The following is a 17,818-nucleotide window of genomic DNA, read 5'->3' as shown; positions in this document are numbered from 1 at the left end:
ACAAGCTAGCTTCTTTCATCCCCTACTCTCTTCTAACAAACCTAATTTTTTTATAACGACAACTTTCTTGTATTTAGGATACTGTACTCCCCCAAATTTGGAGAGCCCTGTTGTCCCACCCTTGCAATACTATGTTATCTTAACTGGGACCACACTTGCTTAAGAGTTTGTCTTGGGTGCTCCCTCGAGAAGCCACACCGCAGGCCGCAATATGACAGTCGTTGTGCCGCAACAAGAGCAGAACTCTATGGCGTAACACACGGTGGGACAAAAACCCGGGTGAGCTTAGGGTTCGAACTGACAACCTTGCACAATGCCTAACTCAAGCCCTTCATTACCATAATCCACCATAAATAACACAATTGGGGATCGAACTTGGGTCTCTACCTGAATCAAACCACAAGCAACAAACTAATCAAAAACCTTTTCAAACCACTATTTAATTTGTTGATAAAAGATAGCATACGATAATCCTTAACGTACAAAATACCTATATTCATGAAATTGATCATTGAAATCACATCACAAGATCTCGAAATCATCAATACATACCCAATTAATCATCGATTCACCGAAAAAACATATTTGAATCTTTAATCGATCAATTTTTTTACTTTTCTTCACAAAACCCGTTCTGAGCGTATTATGATTTTCTTCAACGTTTTTTGTATTTTGGCTTTGAACGTTTTGTATTTTTGGCTTTGAGTGTTTGTTTTTACCTTGAACGCTTTTGTTTTTAACTTGAGCGCAATTCACGTACGTTTTTTATTGTACTTGTTTGTACCTTAAGTAACAAACCTAATTAACAACCGTCTCAAACCACTATTTAAATTGTTTTAGTTACTTGACTAATTTATACAATAACAGCCCCTATACTAATACACTTGACACTTTCAATCCAAAATATAACTTTTTTCAATAACAATGTGTAAAAAGTGCCTTTAACCGCCCACTTTCTCCCTCAAATTCGATCAAACACACACATACACTCACTTTCCTTCTCTCCATCTCCATCGCCATGAGCCTCTTCGGTCTCGGCAGGTAAACATCAATCAATTTCACATCTTTAATCTTTAGGGTTTCAATCAGATTCCATTAATCTTTCATGTATCTAAAGCTTTCACACGCATCGGGTTCACTTTCTTGATCTGGGTATCGTTAATTCAATCCGATTACCTTTAATTTCACGTTTCTTGATTCGATTGATGCTCGATCACCTTATTTTGCCTTCGATCGTTCGTAAAAAGATTGCATTTTGGGTTTAATTTTTGTGGGGTTGATTAATATTTTTACAAAGTTAATTGCGAGCTAAGTTTTTGATTGGTTGATGATTTCGTTAGCCGATATAAGGGAGTCGTGTTGAATCTATATGAGCATCTGTGTGAATTTTGATATCGCATGTCGGGATTTATTATGTTTTGAATTTGGGGGATTTTGTATTGATTTGGGAATCTCGTTGAGAAGTTTTGATTTAGGTTGTTTTTTTAAGTTTTGGGTGAAGCCTCGTTGTGAAATCACTAAATGTTGTTAACTTGATCTTGCGAATGCGTCTAAAACGAGTTTTTGATGTTTTGTGTGTTGTAGCTCACAATAGTATTATGTGAGCTGAAACTCTTGAAGTATCATATACGCGTTTTTGGGATATATTTGAAAGATTCGGTCCAACTTTTAAGTAATTTTACGATGAAGTTTCTTCCAGATGTTGATCAATAAATTCTAGCTAGGTAAAAATAATTTTAATGAGAATCATCTCGACGAGCTTCCTAAATCGTAATACTGATATTGCTAATATAAACTCCCCCAAATTTAAAAAGTATTAATTGCTAACATCTGAGATCAAACTTCATATGGATGTTCATGAAGATTCGATACGAGTTTTTTTTTCTTTGGCGAATGAAACCGTCAACTAATCACAAACTTATTATTCTCACTTGATTTTGGAAATGGAAATGTTAGTCAATCCCACAAAGGTTAAAACTGAAATGCAATCTTTTACGCAAGGATTTAAAGGTAAAATAAGTTGATTGAGCGTCAACCGAATCTAAAAACGTAATCATAATGAATTAAGGATGCCCAAATCAAGTAAGAAAACTCAGTGTGTTGAAATAAGTATTAATCGGTATAGAACTATCCGATGACACCTAATTTACCTATGAATAATTATAAGGAAGATTAAAGCACGATAGTATATGAAGTTGGTCTATTTAGAGTGTTCTATAATAATGATTATTGCATGCCCAATACGCAAAACCGTATTTATGCATATATACAACGGATATATTGCATATTTAGTGACATCAGCCCTATTGGTCCCCTACCGGGCTACCTCGTGTCACTATCTTTTCACAAAGTTTGTTACCATGTTTGTGGGATCCACATGGTAACAAACTGATTGACTATGGAGAGCGACTTTTAACTTAATTGCCACCGTTTTCATCAACCTATTTAATGAGAGTTGTAGCTTCAGTGCATCAGTAAATTGTTTGTAGAGAGAAGCCCAAAAAGTTAGTTATAGACATTGAATAGGGTTAGCTATATATACACATTGCTTTTACTAAATAAATATTCCGTGTTGTGGCAATTTTGCAGGAACCAAAGGACGTTCCGTCCAAAGAAGAGTGCACCTTCGGGGAGCAAGGTTAAAAACAAGCATATCTTATAATTGCTATAAACGTCTTTATTCTTGAAATGTTTTCTGAAAAACATTAAAAAATAATTTTTATTTACAGGGGGCTCAATTAAGGCAACACATTGATGCTACTTTGGGTAGCGGAAACCTGAGAGAAGCTGTGAGACTTCCTCCTGGCGAGGATATAAATGAATGGCTTGCTGTCAACAGTTAAATCAATAAACTTTATTATCTAAAACCTAAACGAAGGAGGTTTGACTTTTGTATTTTGACCTTTGACTTTTGATTTTCAGCTGTGGATTTCTTCAATCAAGTGAATCTTCTTTATGGCACCCTAACCGAGTTCTGTACACCAGAGATCTGCCCAACTATGACTGCGGGTCCCAAGTATGCCTTCGCACTATTATCGTTTTTATTATTATTTATAAAGATAAATAATTTTTTAACTTATGTAAATATGATTTACAGGTATGAGTATCGTTGGGCGGATGGTGTGCAAATCAAGAAGCCTATTGAAGTTTCGGCTCCAAAATACGTTGAGTACTTGATGGATTGGATTGAATCACAGTTGGATGATGAATCCATATTTCCTCAAAGGCTTGGTAATTAAATTCTTATCTCTTATCAGTTTTAGCTTAAATAATAACCGACTGTGACAATAATATTGAATTACTTTGCAGGTGCGCCATTTCCTGGAAATTTTAGGGACGTCGTGAAGACGATATTTAAACGTTTGTTTCGTGTGTATGCTCATATCTATCATACACATTTTCAGAAGATTGTGAGTCTTAAAGAGGAAGCTCATCTAAACACCTGTTTCAAGCATTTCATATTGTTTACATGTGTAAGTTTTTTACACGCACCAACGGTGTTTTTTTGTTTACTTTAGTTATTTGATAATATGATGTTTTGATATGCAGGAGTTTTCTTTGATCGATAAGAAGGAACTCGCCCCGCTTCATGAGCTTATAGAATCCATTGTCAGTTATTGAAATGCTTCGTGTTTGTTATATTGTTAACTTTGATTATATTTGGGAGTTGAATAAGGTTGCGGTGTTACAAATGTTGTGCTAGACTTGATCTGATGTAACTAGCGTCGTTTACCGGCTTATACCATTCTAGTTGACAAAATTTTAAAAATTCTGTTTGGTTGTGTATATTTTTTTGTGCCTTGCTTCATATTTTGGTCCATAACAGTCGAATCGCTAGAACCAGGCTTTTTATATCAGTTTTTGGTCTGCTTGACTGAACTGAACCGTGTCTAGATAGTTTGGTTTGTAGAATGATGAAAACAGTTACCGGCTCAATTGCAGGTCCAACTCCATCTACCCAAATATGGTTGTTTAAAAATCTCAGCTCGTTTGAAAAAAGCTTGTTCAAAATCGGCTTTCAAGCCTAGCCGGTTGAGTCTGTAAACAAGTTGAGCCCGAGCCAAGGTCGGTTTGGCTTGGGGCTCGCTCGTTTAAAATAAAGCCTAAAAAAGGAATGGATTTCTGGGCCATTGATTTAATGAGTTGGATTAAATAAATTATCATGAATCCAGTTTTGCTACTGAAGTGTATAATAGAGTAAAAGTAACAATATCAATTGTTGACTTTCAACATGGTGTTTTATTTAGTTGAACATGGTGTTTTAATTTTATTTGAATATGATGTTTTAATTATTACAAATCAATGTGTAAAATACAGAAAGTATAAGAAAGATCAAATAAAAGAGCCAGCAGGCCACATTGCCACAAGCTAGCTCGAGCGTTTAATAAACCGAGCTAAAGCTCAAAATTTCAGCTAGTTGAGATAAACAAGTCAAGCCAGCGCTATGCCAAACACAGTACCAATTCAATTTGATCTAAATTAGATCACAGAAAAATAAAAAATAATAAAATTTTTTGGAACTCTTAAAAGTCAAAACTACATCTTATCTTATGCAAGTACTCTCGCCACCTCAAAAAGGTCAAAACTGTAACACAAAACTGATTACAACTGCTCATGAAATCCATCAACAGGTTTCATATGAATCATTCCAAACTCAGACTTCCCATATCTTCTATCTGCAAAAATGTACGACCCGACAACCCCAACAAGAACCAAAAAAACAAGCCCGAACATTTGGAAGTTAGCTAGCAACTGCCCATGAACCTCATGGTCATGTGAGGAACACTTGATCTCATTCCTTTCAAGCTTACATCCAGCTGGCATCGAGGGCCCGTAGAGGGTGAATGCAGTTTGATAGAACCATAAACCTTGAAGGGTTATAGCAATGCCACTGCACAGGTCAACCGGGAAACTTGCGGGCCATAGAGCTGCAGCCACAACGGATAATAGGCAAAAAGCCACAAGAAAAACAAGAAGCAGATGATAATGACCCTCTAGCCCTTTGTGTGTTGTTGAGTGAAAAAAGAATAAAAGATACTCTGCACAGAATGCTGCTGCTGATATTAAGCATAGCGCGCCTTCTGGTAACGGAAGGAAGCTGAAAAGTTGACCAAACAAAGTCAATGTCAATAGTTATAATGTAGATATCTTGATATTGATGACATAGATTGACTTCTATATAATAGATTAAACTATATTCATCAATGGCACTCGTAATAGTAAATCATTCAATTTCATAGTTTAGATGCAAAATTTGTTTAAAGTTTTTACCAAAAGTAGGAACTAATGTGCATTCCGTGTACAAATTAGGCTGTGCTACGGTCATTGAGTGAGAGGCCTCACTCACCTCAGCGCCACATCACCGCCCCCCTCACTGTTACGCTACTAAATATTGTAGCGTCTTAAATGATAAATGTAAATCTAGAAGGGCTATTATTGTAATTCTTGTATTCATGCAACTAACAGTTGATCAGTTAGTTGCTACCAATATTAAAGGATGGTTAATGAATAAGGAAGATAGCTTAGACTTTGGATTATCTCTCTTTCTGTTTTCAGTTTGGCTTTCTAAAATATAGGCTAACACTCACAATCACTCAACCTATCTTATGGTCTCACTCACTCACCCTTTAGCAAATAGTCATTATTTATATAACAATTACATACAAAATAAAATTAATATTAAAGTAAGTTTTAAAAAAAGTACTTAATAACAAAAATACATCACTTCAAATTGAGAAAAATCAAATTGTTTGTTAAATAAAATATTATAACAAATACTTAAGATTAACTGGCCGGGCCGCGTTTTTTGTCCTAGCTTCGTCGCTGGGGGGTGGTGAGATGTGCGTGAGCGAGGTGCCACATTACCTCTCACGGACCATAGTACATACTCTTTTATGATGAGCATTCATATAGCATGATAACACATTTAAAATTTTGATGGCAAATTATTAACAGAATTTGACATTAAAAAGTATAAGCAAAGTATGAATAATGAGAACTAACCTGGTCTTTTCAGAGAGTAACACGACAACACCGTAAACAAAGAACATGAGAAGCATTCCACCATGCTCAAAATCATTCATATGATGCGGGTTCAAAACACCATTAACAAAGAACTTAAGTTGAGGTGAATACAAAAGCTCTATACACATATCAACAAAAGCCCCAACTGATATAACATAAAGTTCCAAATACTCCAATTTCCCATTGAAACCAGGTACAGGGTTCCAAACCCTAACACGAAACGAGTTCGGGTCTGACGCGTATCGAACCACGGTGCACCATATATGCCACACTCCCACTACAAGAAACAGTGATCCTGGAACCACATGTCCAGCAAAAGATCCCATCTTTTTGTAACCAAACTTCAAGAATCTAATAAAAATGTAAAATTTGAGGTGGGTTTGTTTTATAATCACAAAAAGATTGCAAATTTGGGGAAAACTTGATACTACCCTTGTTTCTTTAAAATTCTTCAAACCAACTAAATTGATTCCTGTTACAACAAAATGAATATACTTTGGGTTAAAATTGAAAAGCAATTTCTTGAATATGTGACCATTAAGTTAATAAAAGTAAAACAGGTACCAAGGTCAAAAATTGGAACTTAAAAAAAAAGCTTTTTTTTAAAAAAAAAAATGAAGCTTGAAATCAAGAATCACACAGATGAGTAGATGACCCAAATAAAGAAAACCCATTAACCTAAGGACTAGTATAGTTGTAAATGAAAAGAAAGATTGATTATTATACTCATTATATGAATATACAAAATAAAAATTGAAGCTTGAAATCAAGAAACACAAACGGATCACCGAAATAAAGAATACCCACTTAAAGACTAAGAAAGATTGATTATTATAATCATTATATGAATATATACGAAATGAAGAATAATATAATGAAATTTGAACTTACACATGAGTGGAGGAAGACGGTAGGATCGGTGTGTGACAAAAGAAAAAACTCAAAAAAGTAAAAAATATGAAGGCAAATTATTCATTGTTGTAAAAGGTTGTAATTATGGGTATGGTTACATACATTGATTTATGATTTGGTGTTGGTGGGTCCCAAGCTCATGGTTATGTCTAAAACATGTGCGACTCGTTTTAAGGTTACCCTTGCAACCAATGGGTTAGATTCGGGAAGAAGATTACAGTGCAAGATTGGCCTTTTATTGGTCTATGTAATATCTTAAAATGCATATTTTTAAATTAATGTCGTTGGGTTGGGGTAGGGTACCCTCGGTACTATGAAGTAACTCAATACAATGAAGTATTGAGCTCAGTACTTTATTGATACCAATTTTGAAGTTTTAGAAAATTTGGTGCTAGTACTGGAAATACCCGGTTCAGTACCAGTATCGTAGGCAAAAATTTAGAAAATACTGGTACCGAAACGTACTGTGTCGTAGTGATCCTAAAACCTTAAATAGTTGGTACTGAATCGGTACCGATGATACTTGGTATCATTTGCTCATCCTTACTGGAAGTCTTTCATCACACTATTTCATAGTGTTTTGAGAACTTGAACAAGTGTGTAAATAATTTGAAAGAGAGAAATTATTTGGAGCAAAGGCTTGAAATTTGTTTGGTATCATAGGACCAAATGTTGTAAAAGTCGCTAACCGTTCCCTAGGCAGTCGACCCTCTTGGAGGGAGTATTCGAGGTACTCAGGAGTACTCGGACGTGATAAATGTAACTATAATTAAGTATTGGATATTATATATGTATGTCAAAACAAGCATAATTCACGTTAAAAATAAGCATAATTCTTATGAAAATAAGCATAATTCAAAATGATACATGTTTAAAATAAAATTTTGAAACAATTCATCATATTTTGTGATAGAATCAGGGTTTTTGTTTGTTTTTGATAGTTTTTAATAAAAAAGTGAAAATTGATGTTGGCCGATTAGCACTGAGCTTTGATCGAGTTTGACCGTGGCCGAGCCGGAAAAAGTCGCCAAGGCGGAGGTCCGCGGACTAAGTAATCGCCGATTCTAAAGCCTTGGAATCCAACTTTTACAACATTGCATAAGACAAAGTGTGTCGAGTTCAAAAGTAGGGGGGACTGGGAGAGGGTAGTCTCCGGTTGAGTAAAGTGACGCTCCTAGCAAAATGTAAATGTAGTTATCGTTTATGGATGAAGGGTTTACAGTTTTGGTTAAGACAATCAAGGCCATACACCAAGGTACTAGGAGAAGGGAAGCAATTTCATTAAAAGTTACTTTAGGGGGCATTTGGACAAAATATCGGGAAAGCAATTTTGATAAGAAGTGATGTGGATATATCGTACAATAATAGACAAAAAGGTTATTATGGGTGCAAGATAGTGGTGAATTCACTAAGAGCACCGGCAATGCTAGACCTCTACAAACAGCCACACTATATTTCAACTTTTTTTCAAAAACTCACTTTCTTACACAACACTAAACTTTCACAAACATCAAAATATTAAATGTGTATATAGGGCCCCACCACTCCCGTCCGGCTTCCCGTCTACCTTTGCAAACTATTCCAATGGACTTCACCCCTACAATTGTGAAGTTTATTTGCCTAACGTCCATCATGCCACATGGATATGGACCTCGGGTTTTAAATGCGTTGTGGGTACTCTAAGAAGGAGGGCATAGATAGAGGTGCACAAATCGGGTTTTTCAAATACCCGGTTTCGGCATAGAACCGGGTTCGGGTTGAGCGGGTATTGGGTTTGGATCCAGGTATTGTCTCTAAAAACCATACCCTATGTATCGGGTTTGGATCGGGTAGAACCGGATATTCTAAAGCCGGGTATTTGAACACCCTATTTCTAGGTATTGTAAAAATCCTATTTTTGGGTTTTTTTGGGGGGTTTTTTTCAAGGTATTTTTCGGGTATAAATTGGATTTTTTAAAAGGTTGCACTTTTTAGGGCTATTTTCAGGTAATTTCGGGTATAGATTGAGTTTTTGAAAAACCCGGTTTCGGGTATTGGAAAACCTCGGTTACAAGTATGGAACTGTTTTCGATTTCGGGTATTACCGGGTAAAAATCAGGTCCGGTTTAGGTACGGGTTTTGTTACTGAAATACATACCCTATCCGTATCCTACGTGTAGGGTCGGGTATTAAAACCTGGGTGGGTATAAAAATACCGATTCCGTTTTTTTTTTCTGAGTGCTTTTTTTTTCACCTCTCGGCATAGATACACCACTGGCTCTACACCAATGTACAACCCAAATTTTTTAATGTTACTACTTACTATTATTAATGGGCTGTGACCCAAGGCCCAAGGTTATATTAGTAGTTGTGTGATCCAGAAGTACAAAATGCTGCATGTGTGAATTGTGATGTGTTCTCCTGGCAAGATTGCTCGGTTGGATACAATGGAAAAAAGGTTTTATTTTTTTTATTAATTTGAATTTTGATCTTTGATTTGTATTTTACTAAAATTCGATCCATTTAGAGGTGGTACTTCCAATGGAGACAACTACAAGAACCTGCTTCTTACAACATTACATAGCATCTTATGTTTATATGAATTATATGAAGCTAGTTATAAAGATTCTCAAGGTTGTTTATTGTTTGCATATTAGACCATCCGTAGTCGTAACTTTATTGTGACGTTTTGGGCCATAATACTCGGGAACACCGCCCCTAAGCATTATGGGTGGCATTTTGCAAGGTGGCGTTGTGTACACAAAGTTTGTGTGGCACACATTTTGATTATTTTGCTTTCTTTTTTCTTTTTCTTTCTTTTTTTCCTTTTCTTAACTTGATTAGCCCAAACTTGTTTATATTTAGTTAAAAAAAAGTTAGAAATCTAAAATTAAAAAAAAAGATAATGAGTAATCATTACATAAGCATTTTGACTACACCCCATTTTTACAAAGACTTGAAAAGCTGATTAGGTGCTACATGGCGCGAAATGCCCATGGGAAGGGCTTTTTGACTACAAATGGTCTTATTATGGACCGTTACAAAGACGATATAAGACCAAGCCTACTCGGGTGTTTTGGCTCAGCATTTTGGCCCAAAACGCCAGGGAACACCCCCCCCCCCCCCCCCTAACCCTAGAATATTGTGGTGCGTTTTGGCCAGGAGCGTTTACTACAAAACGATGTTGCTTGGCTTGCTTTTCAAAGTGAAAGGAATAATAGAGGTAATGTTTGTCGGAAAAGTAGGGATGGAGGGGGTCGGGGGTGTTGGTGGGAGAATTTTATTTTCTGAGATGGAGATGATTGACTTTATTTGCCGCCCTTTATCAAATGTAAAAGATGGCCAGCTGAATGATGTTTAGGGCTAACGCTTAATATTGATGGGCTAACTGTTGGGATAACACTTAATATTGATGCATGTGTTAAGGGGCTAGCAATTACAACTCAAAGCCTTAAACAAATTCTATGACCAATGTGCTAGCAGACTCACTATATAAAATGTTATGATAACTATAGCGTGGTAATATAAAAACTAAAATAGGGAAAACAAAAATGCTTATTTTAAATTAAATAATTGGGTAATAATTGTTGTAGAGTTTGGAAGAGAGTTATGACGTACTACATCATTTTTTTTGTAAAATGTTGAAATGCTGACTGAGCATCGTATGATTTGCTGGAGTTAGGGCATATGACTACGCATGGTCTAAGCATATAAAAGGTCAACAAAAATTAATGGCATTCTTGTTTTTGAAATGCAGATTTGTAGATGAATGCAAACGAGACGTGCCTTTTGTGATAATGACTTCAAACAACACAGATGAACATACAACTTTTGGTATTCGGAGTCCAAAGATATGTTTGATAGCTATCCAGTTTAAAAGAATCAAGCTTAACATTAAGGAAGCTAAAAAGAGAAATTATATGGTCAAATATATGAGAGCATATTACGTACTTCATTACTCCCCTCAAGTAAAAAATGCGGAGGTTTTGAACACCTAACTTGTCAAGTAACAAAGTAACAGGAGAAATTATTGAGCTCCTATGGACTTTGTGAACAAGTCATTAATTCGAGACTTGGTGTGAACATTCAATGGCTATATCTCTTGTGACTCGGCCCTTTCATGAACGAAGTAGCAATCCATTTTGATGTGTTTCGTTCATTCATGTAGTGGCGGATCCATAAAATTTTCACAGGGTTTGGAAATTTTTTGGTCGATAAGAAGTTGACTATCGATGTATAATTTATTTTGGTTAGGTTTGGTCATTCAAATTGGGAAATTGGTACATAATATTTTTTGGTCTGGTTCTGGAGACATTTTGGTCAGGACATGCCATATAGAAAAAAATAAGCAAACAAAATATCATATAACAAAAAGAAAGTACATGAAACTTAATTAGAAATGATGTTGCGACGGGTAGTCATAGATCTAACTTTAACAAACGATATACCAACGCAAATGAAATAGGTGAGCAAGACAATTTATATAGAAAGCCGTGTTGTGCATCAGATTCTTTTGGTTCTGTTCGATCAGATTGCTTTACACCCGCGTGTTGTGCATGTTCTGTTCGATCACTCGATTTCAACTTCCGAGTTCTGAATTAGGCGGCCTCATCTAATACGTATTTTTTTGAATAAAAAAATCTATGGGTTGTTTTAAAGCACCACATGGAGTGGGCTGTTGTTGTATGGGTTCCTTTTTATATCAAAACTGCATGAATTGTTTTATTAAGGCGTGGGCTTAGATGCAACTTGTAAGGGGCTTCTTTTAAGTTTGTGGAGTTTTAATTTGTTTCTTACCCATTATTTTCAAAAAGAGGGCTTTTAGAAAAGAAAAAAAAAACTTTAGATGAATATTGACAATGAAAGATTTGAGCTAGGTCTAGTGGTATTTTTCAGTGGAGGACCAAGTTTAATCCTTAGTTGTGTCACTTTGGGTGGATATTGATAATGAACGATTTGATCTAGCCTTGCGAGGTTGTCAGTTTGGATCCCAAGCCCACCCGGGTTTTCGTCCCACAGTGTGCTACGCAGAGAGTTCTACTCTTGTGGTAGCACAACGACAGTCAAGTGGCAGCCGCCGGTATAGTTTCTTGGGAACGCCCAAAGCCAAATTCTACAGTCAGTGTGGGCCCGGTTAAAACAACATTGTCCGGCCAGAGTGGAGCAATGGGCTCTCTAAATTGAAGAGTACGGTGACCTAAACACAAAAAAGAAAGTCGTCGTTCTAGAAAAAAACTAATGTAGTCAATGTCAGAAAATAGATTGGTCACTAAAAAAACTCGTATACACATCTTTATAAAAATGAGAAACAGGTTTGAAATCGATTGGTATTCTATACAAATGAATGATAGATGAATAAAAAAATTATTACGTGAAGCAATTGACATGCTTTCCATATAAAAAGAAAAAATAAATAAACATGTGATATTATTTTTGTGTCTTTCCCCTAATTTCTTTTTCTCTCAAACTTATCTTAACCCTTAAAAATCTTAGATAAATATACTAAAATTCTTCTTACTCTTCATAAAAAATGATACTTTATATTTATACCTAGCCTAAGTTTAAACATAAAGTTACATTAGTGCAAAATAAAAAATAAATTTTATTTGAATGGAGGAAGAGGGGGGCGGCTTCCAGCGCTATGTAAGTTTTTTAGGTGGGAAAATCGCCTCATGTGCATCACATGCAAACGGCCCACGTCATATTAAAAACATGTAATTGAATTAGATTAGATTGTTCGAATCAAGTGTAGATATTTTTAGAGGGACTTCAAAAGGCATATGAGCCAGAAAACGAACTTGAAACCTCTCGGACATGAACTCCACATAAGTGGGTAAACCTTCTCACTTCTAAACGGTTGGACTAGACATCATTGCCAGATGGTTCATTTCGTTTGTTTTCCGAACTGAGATGGTTCATTTAGTTGATTCAACTTAGTGAGTTTAAATACATTGATATCAACTAGGTGAGTTTTTTTTTATCTAAAACAAACTTATTTACTAGAACGAGTTGTAGAAATCACTATGATCTCTGTGATGAGGAAGGATCAAATAGAAACCACTTTTTGTGTGAGAAAGATAAAACCAATTAAAAAACTATAAATGAAAATTTATAAATAAATATTAAAAGGTCATTGTGGTACTTTGTCAAATTCTCAGTCAAGACAAGTTCTATTTTTAACCATGAAATTCGATCAGTTACACCATATAGCGACACTCTATATTTATTACTCTCTCCGTCCCATTATAAGTGTCATAGTTTGAATTTTCAAGTCTTTCTTGTTTAATTTTGACCGACAATATTTTTGTTTGTGTTATATAATACTTGATGTAAATATATGAATGGATTGGGTTTTAAAATGTATTTTACATTGATATAATTTTCATCAAGTATTATATGACACGAACAAAAATATTTACGGTCAAGATTGCAAAAGAAAAACTTGAAAAGTCAAACTGTGACACTTATAATGGGACGGAGGGAGTATATAACAACATATAACAACACGATTTAACAACACAGTCATATAACAACACAAATCATATAACACGATAATATTTTCAATATAATAACACTAGTTTATATAACAACACAATCATATAACATGTTTTTATATAACAACACAATAATGTTTCTTATACAACAATACTAGTTCATACGCATCATATAACATCATTAGTACAAATAACAACATATTAATATTTCTTATAACAACATCACTACTACACCACAAGACTAGCAGCAGACATCTCAACCATCCTACAATAATAATCCACATCTACAACAACATACACTCTATGAACGTATGTATATAGCTACGTATGCACGCATGATTGTTCATACTTCATATGTAGGTATGTACGCATGTATGTAAATACATACGGTATATCTGTTTAGGTGCGTGTGTCTGAACGTACATTTATCAGAATGTATAATAGATTGGTTTTAGGAGATGTAGATATGCATGATGCGCTACGTTTGAACTTGGTCGAACATATATGGTCGCTACCACCTCCTTTCGACAACAAAGACTATATATTGTTTAAGTCTTAAAATATTTTCAGTTATATTTTTTTAGTTTGTTTATTTCTTAATATTATTTAACAATGTTCAAGTTTTTATTTAATTATTAATGTTTTAATATTATATTTATAAAATGTTTTAAATAAAAAAGAAAAATGGAAAATGAAGAATGAAGAGATTGAGCCGATACCAAAGGTTCATGGGTGAGGTAGATTTTAGTTGAATAATGAGCCAAAAACCGAGTTAACATTAAGGCTAATGACAAGTGACGTCAAAATTGATAGGAATGGCCCATACTTCTTGAGCCTTAGACCATCTGTAGTCGCGCAATTGGGACGACGTTTTGGGCTATAACGCCGGGGGCACACCCCCCGAGCGTTTTAGCTTAATTTTTTTAGGGCGTTAACATATAACGCTGGAAAGTAAAAAAAAAATCAATTCCCGACGGTAATACGACCATTAAATATATATTTTTTTATTTTCTATATATAAGTCAACTCATTCCCAATCAAAACTCTTCAAATTTATAAAATCTTTCTTTCTACTCTATATTTCTTCACACCAACTTTCATATAAATGGATCCTCCATCTATATATAAACCGTTTTTCGGGTCTGACCAACAAGCCGAATGCGTGGCGGAGGAAGAGGCGGTTACGAGTGCGATGGTGCTCGCGACAACTTATATGAGTTCTGTTACGAGTGCGATTAGCTCTCCACCAGCCCCCCGTTTCTAAAAGAGCATATATCGAACGAAATCGTACCGAAGCCAACAAACGGTTGATGGCGGATTACTTCTGCTACTCACCGAGATACAAGAGCCCTAAGACCTTTAGGCGTCGTTTTCAGATGTCTAAAAATTTATTTATGCGCATCACCAATGATTTGGAGTGTGAGCTTATTACTTTAAGCAAAAGCCGGACGGTCGAGGGACGCTAGGATTCACGGCTATTCAGAAGGTTACGTTAGCCATACGCATGCTCGCCTACGGAAACACGGCGACATCAACGACGAGTATTTAAAGATGGCCGATAAAACAACTCGGGACACCTTGGAGTATTTTTGTTACGGTACATTTTGTTATTTTTAAATAATATATCCCTTTTTACTTTAATCAATTATTTTATAAAAGTTGTGTAAAATATAGGAATATTGAAACTATATGGACCACATTATCTAAGAGAGCCCAACTGGAACGATCCACAATGTCTTTACGAGGCACATACAAGGGTGCATGGTTTCCCCGGCATGATAAGGAGTGTAGATTGCATGCATTAGGAATGGGCTAATTGTCCAACTGCATGGCGAGGTCAATACACACGAGGTGACCAAAAGGGACCAACGATCAGCCTTCAAACGATTGCTTCATACGACATTTGGATTTGGTCGGCATTCTTTGGTGTTCCCGGTTCCAACAATGACATAGCCGTCTTAGAGCAGTCTCCTGTGATGGAGAGTTACATATCTGGGACCGTTCCCCGTCGATTCGTTTGGGCTAACGATAACTTCTACCATCATGGGTACTATCTGGGTGATGGAATATATCCAGAGTATGCGATAATCGTTAAAACATTCAGAGACCCGATTGATGAAAAAATACAGTAGTTTAAGAAAGTGCAAGAGTCTGCGAGAAAGAATATCGAGAGGTGTTTTTGGCGTTCTTCAACAACGATGACGTTTTGTTAAAAATCCTCGTCGTCTATGGTCTTTAGAAATAATGAAATGTGCTATGTATGCGTGTATCATAATGCATAACATGATCATCGAGGACGAGGGAAGAGCAATATGTCCAACTTTCATTCCGGACCCGGATCCACCACGAACTCCAGCAAGTATGGAGCAAAGACTCGAAAACTCGGATTTCGTGCGTCAAAAGAGATACATAACGCACTAAAGGAGGATTTGGTCTAACATCTTTGGATGAATCGGCGTCTGCCTGGTGAAAATGAGGATCAAAACGAGGGCAACAATGAAGATGATGATGAAGACGACGACGACGGCAAAGACGAGGGCGAAGACGATGAATACGAAGAGGGAGAAGACGACGAGGACGAAGAGGGCGAAGACGACAAGGACGACAACGACGACGAGTAGTTTTTTGTATTTTAATGTAATATTTATTTAATAAAATATTATTGTTATTTGATTATTTTAATAAAAAATTAAAAAAACAAAAACAAAAAAGTGTACCAGTGACTGGGCGCCACGTGGCGCATAATGTCTGGGGGTGAGGCTTTATGACTACATCCTGTTTTTGTAAAAAGCCATAACTCTGACTGAACGTTATGTGACACATAACGTCTAGAGGTAAGGCTTTATGACTATACTTGGTCTTGAGATATTAAAAGGAACGAGCAGGTGGATTTTAGAAAAGGTATGTTCTGCTCACTACAAACAAACGTAATTGTAGTTGTTAGAATAGCATATTGGTAGTTATGAGCAGGGGTATTTTTGTCTTTCCATAAATTGGTCTTTATGAGTACACTTGTATTTACACTAAATTATATACCTCATCAAACATTTTCATGGTATCTCTTAACCTTCTATTATGTTAAATGGTGATAACTATTTAGCATGCAGACACCAAGTTATTACTATTTCGAAAATCATTTCTTAATATTCTCGAAACAAATCGAATTAGAGATGTCATTAATTATTGTCTTTTGTATATGAAAAGGGCCGGTTTTTAGTGCACAAACTCTACCATCTTAAGGGAAGTGTTGGGACTGGGAAGGAAACTAATCTCAAAGATATTGTAAGACTATGTGTATTGGAGGGGCTACAAAATGGGATGATTTGTGTCATGTGATGTCCAGTTAGCAAATGTGAGATTTTTGTTTTAAGGGTGTAATGGTGTTGTAACCAATATATATGTATGTATATATATCACACACAAACATACTAATATAATAGTATTAAATCTAAACCCACTCAGGCGATAAAATCTCGTCGCCCAGCCCCTTATCGGCCCCCGACGCGGTGTTGTTGCCCTATTTGCCCACTTGTTGCCTCTAATTGTAGCCCACTACACATACCCTAAGGGGCCTTATTCAGAATTGTTACTCTCTCTCCAAAGTGTTTTGTAGATGCCATAACTAGAAACCTATCTTTAGTCTTCAATAGTCCATGCAAATTCTATCATTTTGAGTAAATATATTAAAGATTGAAAATAAGTACTTATATATCATGTAAGAGATTGTACTCGAATTGATATGTAGTATAAAATGGCTATTGATTTTCAGTCTCTAATACGTCGTATTCAGTTCAGCACTACTAATTAGTTTCCGAAGCTTGTTTTTATAATCAAGGGTTAGTTTTAGACACTAATACTTGTTTAGACAAAAACGTCTATGCCAAAATCAATTTTGGATCGCTTTGTGACTGGTGGATATTTTTCGACCGTTTTGCGTGACCAAAATTTTGTTATAGTGACCAGTTTAGCAACCAAACAATATATCGACTAATTTTGCGACCAAAACAGTAAGCCACCGGTGTTATTACTTATTATGACTGAAATAGTTACTGTGCCAAACTAGTTCTTACTGTTTTGTATATGATTGATTAATTTAATTAAAAGCTGTAACTTTAGAATTACTTTACACATGCTGGCGAATTCTTTTCGAAGAGAAAATTATTTAACATTAGTTATTAATAAAGCGTCATATGTTTTAATAATATAACTAATAAAGTATACCATCCTAAAAACATTAATTATTTCGATTCATGTTTCTTTTTTTCTCTACACGAGAATCACGCGATTAATTAAGAAATATAATACCACCATGTTAGGTATCTCCTCAGCATATATATATATATATATATATATATATATATATATATACCCATAAACTTGTGCTACTCAAAACCAACTAATCACGTACA

General features: G+C 35.5%; 2 protein-coding genes across 2 annotated transcripts; one reads left to right on the top strand and one right to left on the bottom strand.

Annotated features, from left to right (window-relative positions):
- Nucleotides 1–911: 911 nt before the first annotated feature.
- On the top strand, nt 912–3,769 carry LOC143606434 (MOB kinase activator-like 1A). Its single transcript, XM_077082205.1, has 7 exons — nt 912–1,041; nt 2,590–2,638; nt 2,730–2,838; nt 2,923–3,016; nt 3,098–3,231; nt 3,310–3,473; nt 3,550–3,769. Exons 1-7 carry the CDS (start codon nt 1,019–1,021, stop codon nt 3,619–3,621), a joined length of 645 nt encoding a protein of 214 aa, XP_076938320.1. The 5' UTR covers nt 912–1,018; the 3' UTR covers nt 3,622–3,769.
- Nucleotides 3,770–4,357: 588 nt separating this feature from the next.
- Nucleotides 4,358–6,596, bottom strand: LOC143606436 (uncharacterized). The gene is made up of 2 exons (XM_077082206.1): nt 6,004–6,596; nt 4,358–5,098 (listed from the first exon to the last, which is right to left on the bottom strand). The coding sequence occupies exons 1-2, from the start codon at nt 6,348–6,350 to the stop codon at nt 4,603–4,605; spliced, it is 843 nt and encodes a 280-aa protein (XP_076938321.1). The 5' UTR covers nt 6,351–6,596; the 3' UTR covers nt 4,358–4,602.
- Nucleotides 6,597–17,818: the final 11,222 nt, after the last annotated feature.

The sequence above is a fragment of the Bidens hawaiensis genome, unplaced genomic scaffold (genome assembly GCF_021521415.1).
Source record: "Bidens hawaiensis isolate Kalapana, Puna unplaced genomic scaffold, B.hawaiensis_p1.1 tig00074788_1, whole genome shotgun sequence".
In the NCBI taxonomy this organism is placed as follows: domain Eukaryota; kingdom Viridiplantae; phylum Streptophyta; class Magnoliopsida; order Asterales; family Asteraceae; genus Bidens; species Bidens hawaiensis.
This window is presented reverse-complemented; position numbering and strand designations above follow the sequence as displayed.

Bases quoted from the DNA above. Each gene is read 5' to 3' on its own strand.
- LOC143606434 (XM_077082205.1), top strand. From the start codon at position 1,019: ATGAGCCTCTTCGGTCTCGGCAG. The intron at 1,042-2,589 runs GTAAACATCAAT...GCAATTTTGCAG, and splicing joins AGCCTCTTCGGTCTCGGCAG to GAACCAAAGGACGTTCCGTC. The intron at 2,639-2,729 runs GTTAAAAACAAG...TTTTATTTACAG, and splicing joins GTGCACCTTCGGGGAGCAAG to GGGGCTCAATTAAGGCAACA.
- LOC143606436 (XM_077082206.1), bottom strand. From the start codon at position 6,350: ATGGGATCTTTTGCTGGACATGTGGTTCCAGGATCACTGTTTCTTGTA. The intron at 5,099-6,003 runs GTTAGTTCTCAT...TCAACTTTTCAG, and splicing joins TTACTCTCTGAAAAGACCAG to CTTCCTTCCGTTACCAGAAG.